Source organism: Dermacentor andersoni, chromosome 2 (genome assembly GCF_023375885.2).
Source record: "Dermacentor andersoni chromosome 2, qqDerAnde1_hic_scaffold, whole genome shotgun sequence".
Classification (NCBI taxonomy): Eukaryota; Metazoa; Arthropoda; class Arachnida; order Ixodida; family Ixodidae; genus Dermacentor; species Dermacentor andersoni.
This window is the reverse complement of record NC_092815.1, coordinates 96060409-96078256: the sequence shown is the minus strand read 5'-3', so window position 1 is coordinate 96078256 and position 17848 is coordinate 96060409. Positions and strand designations below refer to the sequence as shown.

Genomic DNA, 17848 nt, shown 5'->3' with positions numbered 1-17848 from the left:
TTGCGCGTGTGTAAATTTAGCATCACGTTCTATTTCACTCACATTCATTCGCGGTTCATGTATGTGAACAGCAGAGACTTACAGGCAGAAAGTCCTGTCTTCTTTGATTATAGGTCGTTTATTTTAAATAGGGGCAAACTCCTTGCTGATTATACCGTGCAGCATGCGCACCGCCAGGGCAAGTTACAGGTTTTAGCCAATGTACCGTTATCGCCGCCTTTATTTACATCATGCTGAGCTTCAATGCAGGATATTCTGCAACATCCAAAGGATCCACGTAAGCCTCTTGCGCATATTGAGACTTGGCGTGGCCATCGTACAACTCTATCACCGGGTTACTGGCCGCTCGAAGAGCCCAGACTGTGACAACTATGCCATACCATGAACTGCGTGCTTTCTGTGTGCCCGCTGTACTTGCGAGAAAAACAATAAACGAAAGGATCTTTGTCACACATCCAGAACCAGCCACTTTCCGAAAGCCTTCCTCTAGGTATATCGCCCAAAATACTCTGCGGGCCATACAATGAATGTCAGTGCCGATTTTTGAGAGCTCGTAAACTGTATATACAACTGTAATAAGTGCTTCCGGGTTTTTTTTTTGTCATGCCTTTCTTTCTTTATATTATCATCAACTTCACTTTCGCCCACACCTTTCACTCCCCTTCCTTCCCACCCCGAAGATGAATGACAGGATTGAACAAAATAACTCAGCCCAACCTCTCAGCTTGTGTTTCGTAATAATTCTTGCTACCTCCTTGCTCATCGGGCGAAGATGCGGTACCCGTGAATGAGCTGCAATTTCTTTCTTGTGGAAAATCTTGCCATACTTGTTTCTATTGCTGTGCATCCTGAACTCTATAAAACCACCCGGAAGAAAACCTATAACGAGACTGTCCGGGCAGTAACACCGGTGGTGGTGCCAGCTATAGTCGAGCAAGAATGGGGATGCTATATATATGGGGATGGAAATGGGGATGCGATATATATATATATATATATATATATATATATATATATATATATATATATATGCTTTTTTCGTAAAAGTTGCATAGGTCATATTGTCGAGAACTGCCACGAAAGCAGATGAGGTCGTCCTTAGCTATACTAAATATAGTGCTAAACCTGCGTCGTCACTGTGCTTATCCGCCATTAGAAGAGCATGTATTTCTAAGTGAATTTCAAACCGTTTTCACTATTTACGTACTTTATTTTTTGACCCATAGTGTTTTGAGGCATTTCTGAATCAGCTGTTTATGCAAACGAACTTCATTTAAGTAAACTATCTTTTAAGTGACCAAGGACGTCAGTGAAATGAGTTCTAAGCACTGTCATCCAAACAGAACGAAGCACGGGATTATTACGGAAACACGCAGCTTCTTTATGTTGTACGTATACAACGTAAGGACAAGTGCAGCTGACTTCACGAAACATTTTGTATCCTTCAACTTGCGCATAGTGTAAGTTTTCTCGAGTGAAGCAAGCATGGCAGCTCCCTGACACCTCTTCAAACGGGATGAGGCTTAGAGCAACTCAGAACAGACTCTGAAAGAAATATCACTGGTGTCATCAACACAGATCAGAAAAACGTGGATATGATGACAACACATTTACGTTCACAGTGCCCAGTCTGACATAAAAAAAAGAAGAATGTGCGTGAGCTTGGGTAAGAATGTCCAAATATAAAACAAGAAACAAACTGGTTATACAAAAGCACAAACGTAATTGGCAGCAAAGAGCTCGAGTAGGAGCAGGCCAATGCAGAAAAGTATTCATCATGTGAGAAAGTAAAAATATTGGAGGATACGTAGTAAATGAAGCCGCCTTAGGACTGTAGCACACGGGTTTCTAGAAAATTCTGTGGAATGACACTGTGCAGCGAAATCTTACTTACTACTTATTGTAAACTCTTGACAATAAGCGTGGAGTTGCGTGAATGCAAATGGAATGCTTCTTTTTTAGTTCGTATTTGGCCAATTACAGTGCGTTTGTTTTCATTCTCTTGCAGAGATGACTCCAGGTGAGTTTACAATGTATAACGTATGGATTTGAGCTCACGGCGCTAACATGCCGCTCGATGTGGTTCCCGATAAGTCTGCATGCTGATTTCAATCCGTAGCAATCTTTAGGTCTGGCTTGAATGACGCAGCATCCAGTCGTAACAAATTGCCTCTGTTGCTAGTTGCTTGTTTTGCTCCTGCGGCTACTTGGTTTGTGTAGTGTCGTAAAAAGTGCTTTATATATGTTACTTGACAAGTGCTGCGAATTCAGTCATATAAAGCACGTGCTCACTGACATTAGATGCCTGCGACATGTTGCACGTCCTTTGAGAGTGAGCAGCATGATCATATTAACATTCATAAGAAATGTTGGCTAGTGCGCACAATATATCACGCACTTTCACTGTTTTATGGAAGAGCAGAAGCTCACATTTTATGCTTCCCAGTACAAATCAATTATCTTTCCGGCACCGAGCTGCATATGGAGCCTTGTGCGAGCTCCTCACCGTCTTTGATTTCTGTTTCAAGGCATGCTATGACGCAGACGCTTCTCTTAGTTTGTTAGTGATTGTTGTGAACGTCACAAAACAGCCAGCGTTAAATGCGCAGCAAAAGGTTATTGAGCAACAAGTGTTGTTAACGGCCGCCTGCCGCGGAACACAAACATCAGTTTGAATAAATGTGCGCCATCATGGCACGCATATGTTCTCAAAATTTGAAAAACTTGTAGCATGTTTTCAGTTTATTGGGATTATGACTCATCTATATAACTCTTCACTTTCTATTAAGATCTGTAATTCCACAGTAAACACATTGTGTGACTACAATGAAGAATCTATAGTCGTAGAACCAAAGCGTAGAAGTACATAATTAAATATCATGTGACGGCGCCATTTTTCTCGAGATAAATTACGTAATAACCGCTTCCATCGTAAACGCGCAGAAAGTGTTCTTACATACACACTGCATGTTACTTACTCTCTGATGCTTGGAAATGCACGACGGAAATACTGCATGCTCGAACAAAGTTAACCGCGAAGTTGTTTTGATGCATGTAATGCTTGCCTTGCATTCTATAGCATGGCTGACAGGTTGCTCGTTGCGGTTAAGCCTGGACTCATTAAGGCCAGTGTGTCAGAGACATAATATGCTTGCGAATTTTCACGCGTGGTCCGCGGTCTCTACTTCACGATCTCGGCCTTTACTCTGTCGCAGTTGCTGGATGGACAACGTAGAAGGATATAACTGGATCACCTTGGCTCCAGGCTTGTTCTGCCTGTTCGTGAGTACTTCTTGGGCTCGTTCTGCGCTCAACATTTTGCTCTTGCAGATGAAGCTTAATATGTAGTGGAACGCTGCTTTGACGATCGGGCATATGCGCTAAAAGCAATTCGATATATCAGCTCATTCGAAATATACCCAAACTCGCTCACATAATATTTTGTGATGTGTATATAACACATACGAATTTGTTATCTCCAGTTAACAAAAGAAGCACTGAAGCAATTCATTTAATGAAAATAAGGCTCCGCGTACAGTAAGCAGTAACGCTTGCCTGTGGCTTGAACACTTTTGCAGCATCAGTAATAATGGCGATCTCTATGCACGCGCAAGATTTTGTGTAGACCTACACCAGTCCGCTTTTCTCGATGTCGGCTCTCTATTGGTGCTGAATATTCTCACCTGCAAGGGCTTCTGCAGTGTCGCCACTCTCTTTTTAATAATATTTTATCTTCGTTTTATTCATCACTTCATCGCAATTTCACGACAGCGTGCAGTTTAGCGACACGCGACTTGCTATGGCAGCGCTCGCCAAGGTCGCGCATGAGTCGACGCATGACGACTACTGTATGACGTCGACGCAGTGACGAAGTAATGATGACGAAGGAACGATATCGACAGAACGGCAAAAGGCGGTATAACGACGATGGCACGACAAAAGTGAGATGCCGATTCCTAAATTATGTGCCGGTGCAACGACATAGCGTGACTTCATGCGAGCAATGAGGTGAGGACCACTGTATGGTGACGAAGGCGCAAAGATGACGGCATAATGGCAAGTGGACGAAGAAGCTGGAATGACGACGATTGCACGATCACGGTGGTATGAAGATGAAGGTATGAAAACAGATGCGTGATAGTGGCTGTATGACGACGATGCACTAACTACGATGGCATGACAACGTCGGCATAAGCACCATTGAATGATGACAGCATGATTACAATAAAATGACGAACAAGGAATAACGTCGACCGATCCGCGAAGGTGGTATGACCGCGACGGGAACACGACAATGGGAAGACGTTACTGAAATGATGGTGATAGTGAAGCGACAGCGCGACGACGATGGTGTTATGACAATGGCACGATGACGACTTTGTGCCGACGAGTGCTTGCAGCGATGGGATGTCGAAGTTAAAATGACGCGATTAAAGGACCATGACGGCATCACGATGGCGGCAACAACTAGTGCATGCCGACTGCTGTATCACGACGACACAGTGACGACGTGGCGTGAAAACGGCATGAGGACAATGGGAACGATAACTGTATGACGACGAAAAAATGACGACGTGGCGTGACAACGGCACGAGGACAATGGAATGACGGCGAATGGATGGTGACAACGGCGCGACGACGACTGTATCACGAAGCCTGTGTGACCACGATGATGTGATGACGACGGCATGACGAGAGTCGGGGGAGAAAGCTGTAATGCTCAGGATGTGACGACCGCGACAACATAACCACTGCGAGCACACACCTACTGGGCCAAGCTTTTAGAAAACTTGGGCCACTAGGCAGGTGTAGATGGCGTAACAACGACAGCTGGATCATATTCAGATTATTAAACTGGAATGACAACGATTGTCTGGACATGACGGCATGACAACGATGGTGCGAGAAATAATGCATGGTGGCTATATGAAGACAATGGCGTGATGGCGAGTGCATGACGAGAATCCGATGACAAAACTGAAATCCCGACGATGCAATGACCTCAGCGGAATCAAGCGCAGTAGCACACAGATCGTGACCCACAGACAACTTGCTCCACTGGGTCAGCGTAAGAGGACGGACGGACGGACGGACAGAGAGACAACGACTATCTCAAAACGGCTCAAGCAGGCTAACAGTGCTATTCCCAATAAAACTTAATAGAGACGAGGACAATAGGAGCCGCATGGTTATGAAGTTACGAAGGCTTTCAGATAGCAACAAATGTGACACGGAAACTGTTATGTGATATTTATCATGGGAAATAATATGGACTTGAGGCACGGACTTGGAATTAGTATGTTTCACCGCTTTCTCCTCTTTTATCAAGCACTATGTGCTTAGAGCGATCAGGGAAGTTATTATGAGAGGAAGAAAATGAATAAATTGTATTGTATTGCATTGTATCAGTTTCACCGGCCTATATGAGCTATTAAATGTTATGGGGTTTTAACGTGCCCAAACCACTTTCTCATTATGAGGCACACTGTAGTGGAGGACTCCAAAAATTTCGATTAACTGGGGTTCTTTAACGTGCACCCAAATCTAAGTACACCTGCTCAGCAACCCAACACCATAGCCACTGAACAACCATGGCGGGTATAAGAGCTATACGTTAGAAGGCTTGCCTCAGGGAAGCAAACTCAAAAAATAAATGAGCATGTATAAGCGACATGATACATTATGTCGTGTACTCCCCATAAATCGTTGACAGCTAGGCGCTTGGATTTCTCGTTTGCCGACGCAAATAATTGTTCCTCAATGCACGTGGCTTTGCATTCTTCATTATGGGCCACTGCAATGTACAGTCACGCTGCAACAATACGATTTGGCCTTCTACACTCGTTGACAAGAGTGATGTAGCTAGGCGCGCATTGCGTGCGAACGAGTCCGTTCGTTCCTCGCGTGCGCAGTCAGGCATGAATGCCTGGAGCTGTGACTTACTTGCACGCGCCGGACTCGGGAAGACTTGAGTGCATTTCTCGTTGCAAGCCTCGTATATTCTACGCACTTGCACGCTGTCCAGCTGTCTTCGCCCGTGAGTTGAGGTGAATAATTATATGGGTACTTCCGAAAAGCGACAGCACAGCGAGCTATACGCCAACTTCCTGACGCGTGATAAAACACGTGAGTGCAGAGTTTGTGCGACAAGTCTTCGGGGCTGCAGCCGAGTTGTTGTCGCTACAGTGACTTGGCCGACGTTTTCCACGAGCTGCGTATTCGTCCGTGTATACTGCACTGCATTTCATTGCTCTAGTATAATTAGGGATCCCTCGGTGTGTATTGTTCACTCGCCGGAATAATAAATGTACGCCTTTCGCGATAACGAGTAGGTAATAAAAATGTTATTACAAAGATGGGTGACAAAGTGTGAAGCATAGTATGATGATAACATTTACAAGAGATGCTCCCCATACGTGCACCACGTTTCGAGCGACAGGCGTTGTACTTTCATCACGTGAAAAAGACGAACGAACGAAACTTTAGCTCAAGCTGGTCCTTAGAATACTTGTCTCCGAGAGACTGACTAACATGCTTGGAATTGGACAATTCCGCGGAAACCTGTGTGTAATTTGTTTGCTTCCCAAGACGAATTGTTGTTTGTCTGTGACATTAGGGTTCAACAGCGAATACTGCCTAATGTACAGGTGTCATATATCAGTGAATAATATACTGACTTCAATGCAGGCTCTTATAGACAGCGCTTAGCAAGAAAATGTCATCATTTTAAAGTGATTTTTACACAGCGCTTCTTTTTAGTTTATAAGGTTCCCGGCAAAATAAATTCGTTTTGTGCGACAGTTAGACAAGACGGATTTTCTTCCATAACTCTAGCGGGTTACGAAAGAAGTTATAATTACAGGACTAACTAAATAAGCGGGGATATATTCACTTTCTAGCAAGATATGCATTGGCACAACTGAACCGTACTCGCCGAAAGTTACACAGTGCGAAGATTACTCAGGTTTTTCGTGAAGCTTACTCTCAGGGAATCTAGGACATTTACTGAAGCTTTCAAGCGCAAGTACGTATAGCCACCGAAAGCTCATTCTATTCAAGGACCAAAAATTCGGGCGGAGTATAGAGTCCGTGTTTACATTTTGGCGAGTGCGTTTGTGCAGTTCGCGGCATCTCTTCCAATGTCAGCACTAAAGCGGGCTCGCAACCATAGCTGCAGTTAAATTACAAAGCGATTCGTGCATTAGAAGCATTCTGCTCTTGAAGTCATCGTGTGATTTGCCATTATTTTTTTTCTTTTACAGGCCAATTTTATTTTTCTGTGCAACATCATCCGCGTTCTCGTCACCAAGTTGAGAAGCACCCATGCGAATGAGCCAAGCCAATTTCGGTAAGCTGTCATGTCGCGTTTCTTAGACGTCCTGACTCTTTGTCAGTGGTCATGGACCCTCCCACCTGTCGTTCCTTTAAATATTTAAACAAACACGGTCTGTGTTGGGTTTAAATATCGCGAAAGTGTAAACGTAGCGAGGTTGATGAAGTAGCGTAACCACTTGCATATTAGAATTTAGTTCTGTATTTCAGTGCTCAAGCGTGCTCCGGCCGTTCAAGAAGTCAAAGGACAGAATTCTCAGTAAGGAGGCTTGAGGGAAGAAGAGAACTTCGTCTATTTTTGATGTGCGGGCGTGTTTCATATTTTGAGGCTGGTGGCGGTTGCTGCGGAACACGCGGCGCGGTGAATGCTGAGAAAGTTGCGCCTCGCTACGCTTGAGTGCGCCAACCCTGTTTGTAACTGGCTCGTTAGGGGCTGAACTACGACATCTATGTTGCTTGCCTCCGGTGCAAAAGTTAAGCTCCGTTTCTAGCCACACCCAGTCACTGCGTGACACATGCGTGAAGCCTGGTGAAAACAAATCGCAACGACGTGCTACATCTAGATAAATATAGCATGTGGGGGCGGCAAGAACATGGCGACATTGCGTATACAATAAAGGGGGGATAGGAGAGGGGGAGGTTTTTCTTAGATATTATGTCACCGTCAGTGCAAAGCAGATTAAAGCTAATCTTCGCGCATCGCTTCACTGTGACTTTGGTCGGCGGGCGAATATCTCGCTAGGGTTCTACCGAAAGTGAATATGTGTTAACATCTTGGACGATTGTTCAGATGAGGTGTGCGTTTGCAGCTCACCCAAACTGCCGATCCGCTAAGGTACGCCTTTCACGACATTGATAACATGGCGTATCTTTCCTTTCTATTACTTTATTTCGTGCATTGCCAAGAAACTTCTCAGGCACAACGTGCACACTTAGCGCGCTTAGCTTTCACGCGCATCAGCCACTAATGCCACGGAGAAAACTGGAAAAGAAAGAAATAGGTTGAAAATAATACGTTGAATAGCTGGGCTTTGCTTTATATGTCCCAGGTGAAAATAAAGCAGTCTTAAAAAACTTTTGACAGCAAAAAAAAAAGGAAAGCAAAGAAAACGACAGCTGGTCCACAAATTATTCGGCACAGTAGTGTAAGGAGCAGGTAACAAAATTTGTTGCTGGGCTAGTTGGTTCATGCTTCACAACTGAATACTGGCAAGCGCTTGTCTTGTATTTCTCTGTTTATCTCCCGTCCGGTCATAGAATCGCGCTTACCAGTATTCAGTTGTTAATGAGCAGACAGTTGGGAAGTATGCACGCGTCGATTTTGTGACAGAGGGTGAGCATGTCTCGGATCTATAGGAGACGTATGACTCTATAGCAGTTTGGGTCCGGGTAGCGAGCTCCTGCTTTTCGGCGGCTAGCTATCGACGAGATGGATTGACAAAAAGGTCGGACAGCTTCTCCTTGAACAGCTCCAGCTAGTGGGTTCCTCCGCGTGTCTTTGGAGTCAAGCGTGCGGGTTTCTGTTGATGTCAAAAACGACATTTGCTGGCATTATGATCGGGGCCCTCCTGTTTCCCTTGCTGATACGTTCTCACATGCTCAGCCATTTTGGAACGTCAATGCCATCGAAGCCGCAGAATCTGCCGGGGTCATGAGGACGTGGAAGGGCAAAGCACTGAGCGGCCGACGATGCAGGTGCAAGTATAGATGACGCGTCATCCGCAGGAGGCACGGTCACAAGCTGGATGTGGCGTCCGCTGCGGAACTCCGTTGTAAAGAACACGGGTACCCCGAACCTCCACTAAATGCTACACGTATATAACCTTTTCCAAGATGTATATACAAAGATACAGTACGTTAGAGAAGCCGGAAGAGAGGTTAGTCAGTCTGTATTGACTTTTCGTCGTCTTCGGAGCCGTGGTCGTTCTCTTCTTCACCTCGCCTTAACAATATGTAGCTTCGGTACGCTTGATAATAAGGGACAAATATATATAACACAGGGAAGTGGGTAGACAAAAGTGCCTGTAGAAGATATGATTTTGAAGCCTTTGCGTGAAATATATTGTCTCCAGTAAATCACATTACGTAGAACATGGTTAGGAAAATGCAGCCTGCGGGTTTGTATAGCCCAATGGAATAATTCCGCTCCGAATGCTACTCGGACATGGCTGAAGTTTTTGAAGCGCACCTGTCTGAGCGACGCTTTGTAGCCCTGAGTATCCTGTTGTGTGCGTGCACTGCACGCTCTCGCACTCTTTCTATCTCCCTAATCTCTCTTTCCCTTACGTTTAGTGGTCTCCCTGCTCCTGTGAGAAAGCCAATTTACCCTACTTTATGCATACATATATTAAAACCGACTCGCTTAGGCGCAGTTGTCAATGCTAAGAATTCTCAACGTTGAGGATTCCTTTAAATGGACTGCAATACTGCCGAGATACTTGTTAACAGGTTAAAAGGTGGTGTGCACGTGCACAGAAGCGCCCTTGCGTTGTGCCGCACTCGAGTAAATTTTACTCCAGGGCTCTTTTTTGAAGCTCTCATTCAGATAAGTCGATGTGAACTTCCCTAGTTTACAGGCATTCCGCGAAAGGGCTCTAACAAAGGGGAGGTGGTGTAACGCTTCCCAGGGGATAGTAAATGCCTAAAGAGACGAATATTTGGCATGGAAGCTATCCAAAGCGCCACTGGAAGTTTGAAGCAACAATAAGGTATAGGCGTGAAACACGGAATGGAGTTGTATTCACAATCTTTATGAGGAACTGTAGGACTGGGTCTTCGACTAAAACGTGTTAAACATTTACCGTGGCTAGGAATCAATCAAACTTTCGCTCCCATTGCTGGTAAGCAGACGTTAGCGCAGAGCGTCACAGCTAAATCATAAATCACGTAAACAGATCATCGCCTTTTCGTCCATTGCTTAGCTGTAGGCAATGCCAAGTGTTAATAAGGCTGAGAACCAATAAAATGCGAAGACCGCGGGCAGTGTTAGTCTTGTTGCAAATTGAGGTGATATTTAAAGCATAAGGTTGATATTTTGTCAGGAGCTGGAAATGCTGCAGCAAAGGGCAGCTGTCGCGCCCATTGTCAGGAAGAAGTAGTATAGGCCTTGCGATTCGTGCTAATTTTCGGGTACCGATGGCTTCTCTGTGCATCGCTATAATGCTCTGTATGGGGATTACCAATTTCCTGCGCTCGCCGCTATTGGGCGCTGTTATGTGCTCTCTATCTCTTCTCCCCATCTTTCATCCCCCCATCCCGCTCACATGTGTAGGGTAGCAAACCGGTTAAGCTAAACTGGTTAACCTCCTTGCCTTCCTTCTCCATTTTTTCCTTCCTTCCTTCTATCCCTTCATTCGTGGCTTACTGAGTTCTTTAATGAATAATTTATGTTTGTGCAGGAAAGCCGTGCGAGCTGTGTTGGTGCTCTTCCCGCTGTTCGGCATGCATTTCCTCATGACGGTGTACCGCAGCCCATCCAACTGCGGCCCCTGGGAGGTCTACCAGTACATCAGCAAGGCGTCAGATGGCCTGCAGGTACGGCGAATGTTTGACTAGTCTGAATGCCACTGCACGCCATTTATTCTTTATTCTTTTTATTTTTTTTTTCGTTAGATCAGCCCTCTATTGAAGTAATCAATTAAACCGTACGAGTCTGCCATAAAACAAAAGTTGATGTTTCCCTTTAGCTATGACATTATGCAATGTGGAAAAGCACTTCAGTTGTTTCATAATTCACCATGACAATTCACTCGCGAAATGTATGTTGTTGTACGGGAATTGAACCTCGGATCGTGTTTTGAAGCTTCGCGCACTTTCGTCTTCTGTTTTATGTCATCGCGTTTCCATCAGATGTTTCTGTTGTATCACTTATACTTACTGCTAACTTTATTTATTTCAGGGATTTTTTGTAGCCGTCATATTCTGCTACTTCAACGGAGAGGTGAGTAAGGCAGTCGGTTAAAATGGACAACATAAAGTCGAGTTATCTTAAAATGCAATTCTGCAGACAAATCGCTAAAGATGGCACAGTAAGCAGTGCTCTGTCGTCGCCTCATCTCTAATCTCATATCACCTCATTTCGAGCATGCCAAGCCGTTTTCCGGGCTAACAACTCCAACTTGCATGGATTTGAAGGCGCTAATTCAAAACCTTGCTGAAAAGAAAGAGAAATGCCAGCAAAAAGGAAGAGACAAGTGCTAGATTTACAACGACTTTATTATGAAGTTAGAAATTTGGAGTAGACTTATGGACTTTGGGCGTCGGCGAGGGAAAAAGATAACGCTACGTAAAAAAGAAACTACAAACAAAGGTTTGGAAAAAATTCGCACTGCATATGCACAGAATAGTCATTCAGATACTGCAAGTCTTTTTTTCACAGTACTATAGACACAGTGGACTCGCCTACATGTCGTTGGGTTAGTCGGTTGGAGATTTCAAGTATGATCACAATAAGTTGAAACGGTAACGGGAAAGAAAGACTAATCTAAACGTCTATTCCTTGTTCCGCAACCTGCGTTTGCCTGGAGTTGACCCAAATACAAATTGTGCAGTTTTAATTAGACCACTGGGTCTCTTGAACGTTGCGTACGCATCGTCTTTGGTAGTCCTGGACAGTCCGGGACGACAAATCGAAGAGACTAGACGTTACAAATGGTGGCAAAGCTGGAAATGCAGTGACGCAGCCTTAGTCACTTTCGATTCGTTTTCTGCATTTCTGAATTATGCTGATAGTGCACACAGCGCTATCAGGTGATTGCAGCGTTACTTCTCCGCCTCGCCTTTGTTCTTGTCTGTCAGCCAATACGCTTGCAAGCACTCGCAACTACTCAGCCCACCTTTCTGCTTTGCAGCCTGAGTAACACCACGAGTTTTCATTAAAATCAGCACATGTTTCTCTTTCCTCGACAGGTGCTGTACTTGTTGCGGCGTTCCTATGGACGCTACCGCCTGCAGCGGGGCTTCTCAAGTCGGAGGAGCCACAGTATGGCCATGACTCGCATGTCCGTGTCGACGCACGTCTCATCGGTCGGCGATTCACTCAATCCCAACAACGGTTCCATCAAGAAGTACGCGTGCACACGCAACGGCGACACCATACTGGAGGACGAGGTCTGGAACTGACATCGATTCCGCCGCCACCTTCTTCTAAGCGCCTCCAAAAGGCGGCACGGTGCTACTCAGCGACAGGCGTTTCCCGTTCGCACCTCTCTTCGCTCTATAGGTGCGAAAGAGGGGCGACAGTTTCGCCAGGACCGCCGTGTAAAATCGAATGCGGCTCTGGTCTATGGCTCAGGGTGGCCGGTTTTAAACCAACTGTGAAAGCGCTCTTCGTTTACGGACGTCTCTCACGACTCCCGCGACGAACTTTCGTTGGCTGGTGATGACGAGGCCCTCAAGAGAGGTCGACGCAATTAATGGGCTTCACGGTTTTGTCCCCAGGCTTACTGAGCCGATGTCGGAGCGACACGTCGGCTTTTGTGGAGTCACGTCGAGCGAACGTTGTGCACACACGTGTGCATGGTTTTGCCGAGTGAGCTTCGTAAAAATGTTCATCCTGCTGATGCATACTACTCGTTTCTTCTACTTCAGGCGTGGAGGCTGCATTTGAAGGTGATGGGACTTTTGCGTATGGCGGACTCTACTGAAGAGGTTCCTGGAGTGAGGGTTGATGGGTTTTGACGCCTAAACTGCAGCTGAGGCCCCAAGCAAGGTGTTCTGCGTCGCGTAGCTGATTATTATTGGTGGCCCGGACTTATGCAAGAGAAATGGTCTGGCAGGTATAACTGGCCCTGTTGCACTAAAAGAAACTGTTGGGCCCTATTAAACTCACGTTCTGTGTCGCCACGATTATGTTCGGGGCCATCAGTGACGCGTCGGCCGAGCATGAGAGCATTGTGCGGACAGGGTCCAGGGCCATTACTCGACAAAATTAAGCGTGGTTGTCAGGCGTTCACTTGAACTTCGAAATATGTCATCGTGTGCTATGTCTACGTCGTATCACCTCTCCAAGATCACAAATGTGTACGGGTTTACCACGTTAACTACAGTGCTTCGCCGCCGTAAAGCCAGTGGTTGACCGGAACGCGGCCAGTCAGAATTTCCAGAAGGAAGCTTCAGTGAGTGAACCTGCTCGTCAGCATGCTTTGACACCGCCGGTATTCGAGGAGGGAGCTACCACCATTGTTCCCAAGAACCAAGCGTGTCATCCTCAAGAAGCAAATCTTTGTGAGAGCGTTAGAAGTTCAGAGCAGCTAACATCTGTCACCGTCACCGGATGCTGCGCTGATTACCGCTGATTACCGACAACTGTAAGTCTTAATGCGTGAACCATGTTACGTCAAATTATTCATAGCAGTCTCATGGCTTTGCTGCGGCCTGGAAGCACAGGCGAAAAATATACAGGAACAATGCAAGGAAAAGGTTGACAAGCCTGTTATCCGAAGAGAACTACAAAAAGAATATTATCGGCCATGTGTGTTGAAGTTTACGAGAACATTGCAATAACTCTCCTGAACTACTTAATGAACCATGCGCAGCCCTTCTCTTTTTAATATTTTCCTCCCTTTTTCCCCTTTTCCCCAGTGCAGGGTAGCCAACCAGGCTCAGTCCTGGTTAACCTTTCTACTTCTCATTTATTATAGTCTCTCTCTTTCTCCATCTTCATCCGTTAGGTGTGTGTGTATATATACCTTTAATGCCACTTGAACATTACTTATAAGGCATCACATCATGGGCCCTATAACGTAAAACTATTCCAATATGTTTCTATTCCAATCTCCTGACGTCATATTTGCGTAACCACCAACGCAAGCACCAGGCGGTCACCCGCAGGGTTGTCTGAACAGACCAATCAAACGCTCTCCTCGTTCATAGGAGGTCACTTTTGTTTGCTTGAAAAACGAATGATTGCCTACACTGAGCGGCTTGTCGTATCTAATTGGCTTACAAGAGGCGAGGAGAACGCTCAAGTGGGGAGGGATTCGATGGGGCCGAGCCACTGCACTGAAAGTCGATAAGCGGATGAAGAGGGTGGTGCCGGCGTCTACGATTGGTCGGCTTTCCCTTACTTAGCTTGCGCTGGCTGGTCGAAAATCGCGGCGTCATGCAACGGAAGCTCAAGAATGACGCTAAAACGGACCCTCAGCAAAGAAGAGTTGGCAGAATGAGGGGGTAAACGTGGCGAAAGTGCTCGAAAACGTTACACGGCCACGCAAGAAGTTTTATTATACGCAAATACACCCATGCTCTCCGGCAGGTGCGAGTAGCCAGCGTCTGAGCGATCGGCGGCAGCTATCTTCTATTCCTTTCGGAACGGGGCAGCCTGTGGCTATTCCGAAGAAAATTCAGTTTTGTTCGGCATAATAATGCATCTTGATCGCGTACACGTTACTTTGACGCGGTGAATTCTTGCGGTTTTGTGACGTCGCGTATCAGGCAGGTAAAGTGGGTGCAGCCCGAAAACTTTTTACCAATAGCCGAGGGCTAATAGCGAAAAGGGGTCGAATCAGAAATAACTGTTTTTCTTTTTTCTGTCAAATCATGCATAATCAGTGTGTACACATCATATCAGATGGGGAGGTATCGCGGTTTTCGTGACGTTGCGTGACAGACAGGTGAAGTGGGGGTGGTCGAAAAAGGTTTTTGACCAATCGTGGAGCGCTGATAGCAGAATTGGAATAGAAAAGTTTGGAATAGTTTTACGTTATAGCGCCCCATTACAATTTACTTTGTCACTTACAGGCCCTAACCTTATCTGTTTTCATGATATAATAATTTTGCAGCCCGTTTATGTTCTGTACACCATAGCAAATGGAAGACGCTGAGCCCAAGTTGTTTGCCGTGCTTTGCAGCTTCTAAAGACAGCACGCATGACCACGGGAAGTGCATCATCGCAGCTGCATTTTCGACAACGACAAGTTTCTTTTTTTTTTTTTTTTTTTTTTTTTTTTTTTTGATGCGGCCGACTCGGCCTATCATGATGAAACGTAGCCGGTAGTGCTGATCGAACTGTGGCATCGCATCGGAAGTGCTGCTTGGGTCATCAATACGAGTCTTTAGTGTACGACAAGTGTTGCGTGCAGTGTCATGCCTGTGGCTGGCGTTCTGTTCGTGGAGCCCTCGCTGAGCCTCACGTGATGCCGCCGAAGAACGACACAGCAACTTCCTGGCGGTAAGCATCATGAGCGCAACAAAGCATCAGATAAAATAATGAAGTGCATGGGTAGGAGAGTGAATTTAGGGCTATTAGCTGAACCGCACAATGTTGTCACTCGGGCGTATATTAATCGATTCGCATTCTTGGCGTACTTCACGCACTTTTCAGGGGCTGCCTACGGATATATATATCTACCTATGTATCTATGTATCTAATCGTTTTCCCGCCAGCTTGGATCTTTGGACATGTGGCACCAGACATGTTTCGTTGTTCAATTAACTTTTTTATTCCAATTTTCAGTGCTTGGTGTGTGCCGCTTGGTATCTGTCACTCTTCAATGAACCTAACGCCACTGACGTTGGGGAGAAGATTAGCTAGATAGATAGATAGATAGATAGATAGATAGATAGATAGATAGATAGATAGATAGATAGATAGATAGATAGATAGATAGATAGATAGATAGATAGATAGATAGATAGATAGATAGATAGATAGATAGATAGATAGATAGATAGATAGATAGATAGATAGATAGATAGATAGATAGATAGATAGATAGATAGATAGATAGATAGATAGATAGATAGATAGATAGATAGATAGATAGATAGATAGATAGATAGATAGATAGATAGATAGATAGATAGATAGATAGATAGATAGATAGATAGATAGATAGATAGATAGATAGATAGATAGATAGATAGATAGATAGATAGATAGATAGATAGATAGATAGATAGATAGATAGATAGATAGATAGATAGATAGATAGATAGATAGATAGATAGATAGATAGATAGCCCCAGAATAGTGGGTGAAGTACCCTAAGGGGATGCTCATCGCATTAAAAGCGCCCGTTATTTAGGTTTTTTGATTCATATTGTAGTATTTCTAAACAGTTTCTTCAGCGGACCCTTGTCGAGGCAAGACGACTTATGCGAACCTTGGGTTTCTAGCCACCCTTTGTCCACCTGGACTTTTGCTGCAATCATTCTGTGACGTATGTAAACGTTTAGGATCGCTTATCTTTCTACTGTTCTGGATTGGACTTCAGCTCCAAGTCATCTAAAACCTTATACTCGTTTGACATGGAAGCAGTTCTATTTACCAGCTATGGGGATGCGCATGTGTCAGCTGTGTGCTTCTTCTCAAGTCTGGCAGACCGCTCACTTATTAAAAACAAGAGTCTGATGCGGAAAATAATCTGCCTGACGCTTTTATGTGTCACCGCATGAAGCAGTACATTTTTTTTTTGCGTATGTGTGGGTTTTCTTCTTCAGAAATCCTTTACTCCACGCAGTACTTATTTATTAATCATTTCAATTTTTTCTTGCTTCTGCGCAGGTAGAACGGACGCAGTCACGAGCCCTTCTGGTGGAGCATTGCTGACAAATTTTCAGTGACGGACTGAAATCGACAAAATACTCAGAAAAGACGAAAGTGGAGCTATTTGCGAACTGACCAAATGCTTTGTTGTATTAGTGTTGTCACTTCAAACTCCATGCCTCCAAGGTGCCAGCGTTCGCAATCTAAACTGTTATTCTGTGTTATTTATTACGTGTCATCGTTCATCGTTACAATTTAAAGATCATTAAAACTCATACTCGTTGAAGATCACCCGGTGAACTCTTTATTCTGCACGAAAAATCGCGAAACATGGCTATCACTTGGAGTGAAAAAGAAGGCAATAGAATTACTGCACTGAAACATTTATTTTGCTGCCATTGGGTAACATGTTTAACATTTTCACAATGCAATTTAAATTATAATAGTCACACTGGAGGATATAACACCATAGGGGAAGACTGACCACTAAATTTTAGTTATATGAGCATCTTTCATAACTTAACATTTACAAGCAGCAAAGTAATATAACGTAATTTATAAATCATGTCACAGTTAACAGTAGTAAAGTGTAGAAGTTTTTTTAACATAATGGGAAAAGCAAAAGAGGCCGCTAATTTGTCACACGATCTTAGAGGAGGAGACTTGGCTGAGTAGCGAGGTGTATTTTGGCTCCTTCGGCTTGAGTTCAGGGGAAACCGCTCGTACGTGTTTGCTCAAGTTACTCGCGACTTTCAAGCTAACTAAAACGTGTTTGTCAGTAACAGCAACAAATATACCAAAAGCTAAAGTAAGCTAATGGGTACCGACCTGACTGTATAGAAAATCCCGTCAGTCGTATTTTTTTAAATAATCATAGCATTTCACTTTCTGAATAGTGGTGCAGTGCGTTTGATTACCACATCTATATATGCAAATTGTACCTGAGGCCAGTCGTTTTCATCACTGAAGCAAAGCGGACGTTGCCTTTTGAGCGTGCGATGCCTGAGGCCATGATCTTAAAATCGTCAT

General features: G+C 44.7%; 1 protein-coding gene across 1 annotated transcript in view; it reads left to right on the top strand.

Annotated features, from left to right (window-relative positions):
• The window catches only part of LOC126541594 (calcitonin gene-related peptide type 1 receptor-like), a 214260-nt gene extending 197150 nt beyond the window's left edge, over positions 1 to 17110 (top strand). Inside the window, exons 13-18 of the mRNA XM_050188424.3 lie at positions 3216 to 3282; positions 7263 to 7348; positions 10731 to 10866; positions 11231 to 11272; positions 12241 to 15502; positions 16838 to 17110. Of these exons, the coding sequence (XP_050044381.1) occupies positions 3216 to 3282; positions 7263 to 7348; positions 10731 to 10866; positions 11231 to 11272; positions 12241 to 12453 (544 nt within the window). The 3' untranslated portion in view covers positions 12454 to 15502; positions 16838 to 17110. The remainder of the gene's footprint in view (positions 1 to 3215; positions 3283 to 7262; positions 7349 to 10730; positions 10867 to 11230; positions 11273 to 12240; positions 15503 to 16837) is intronic.
• The last annotated feature ends 738 nt before the right edge of the window (positions 17111 to 17848 follow it).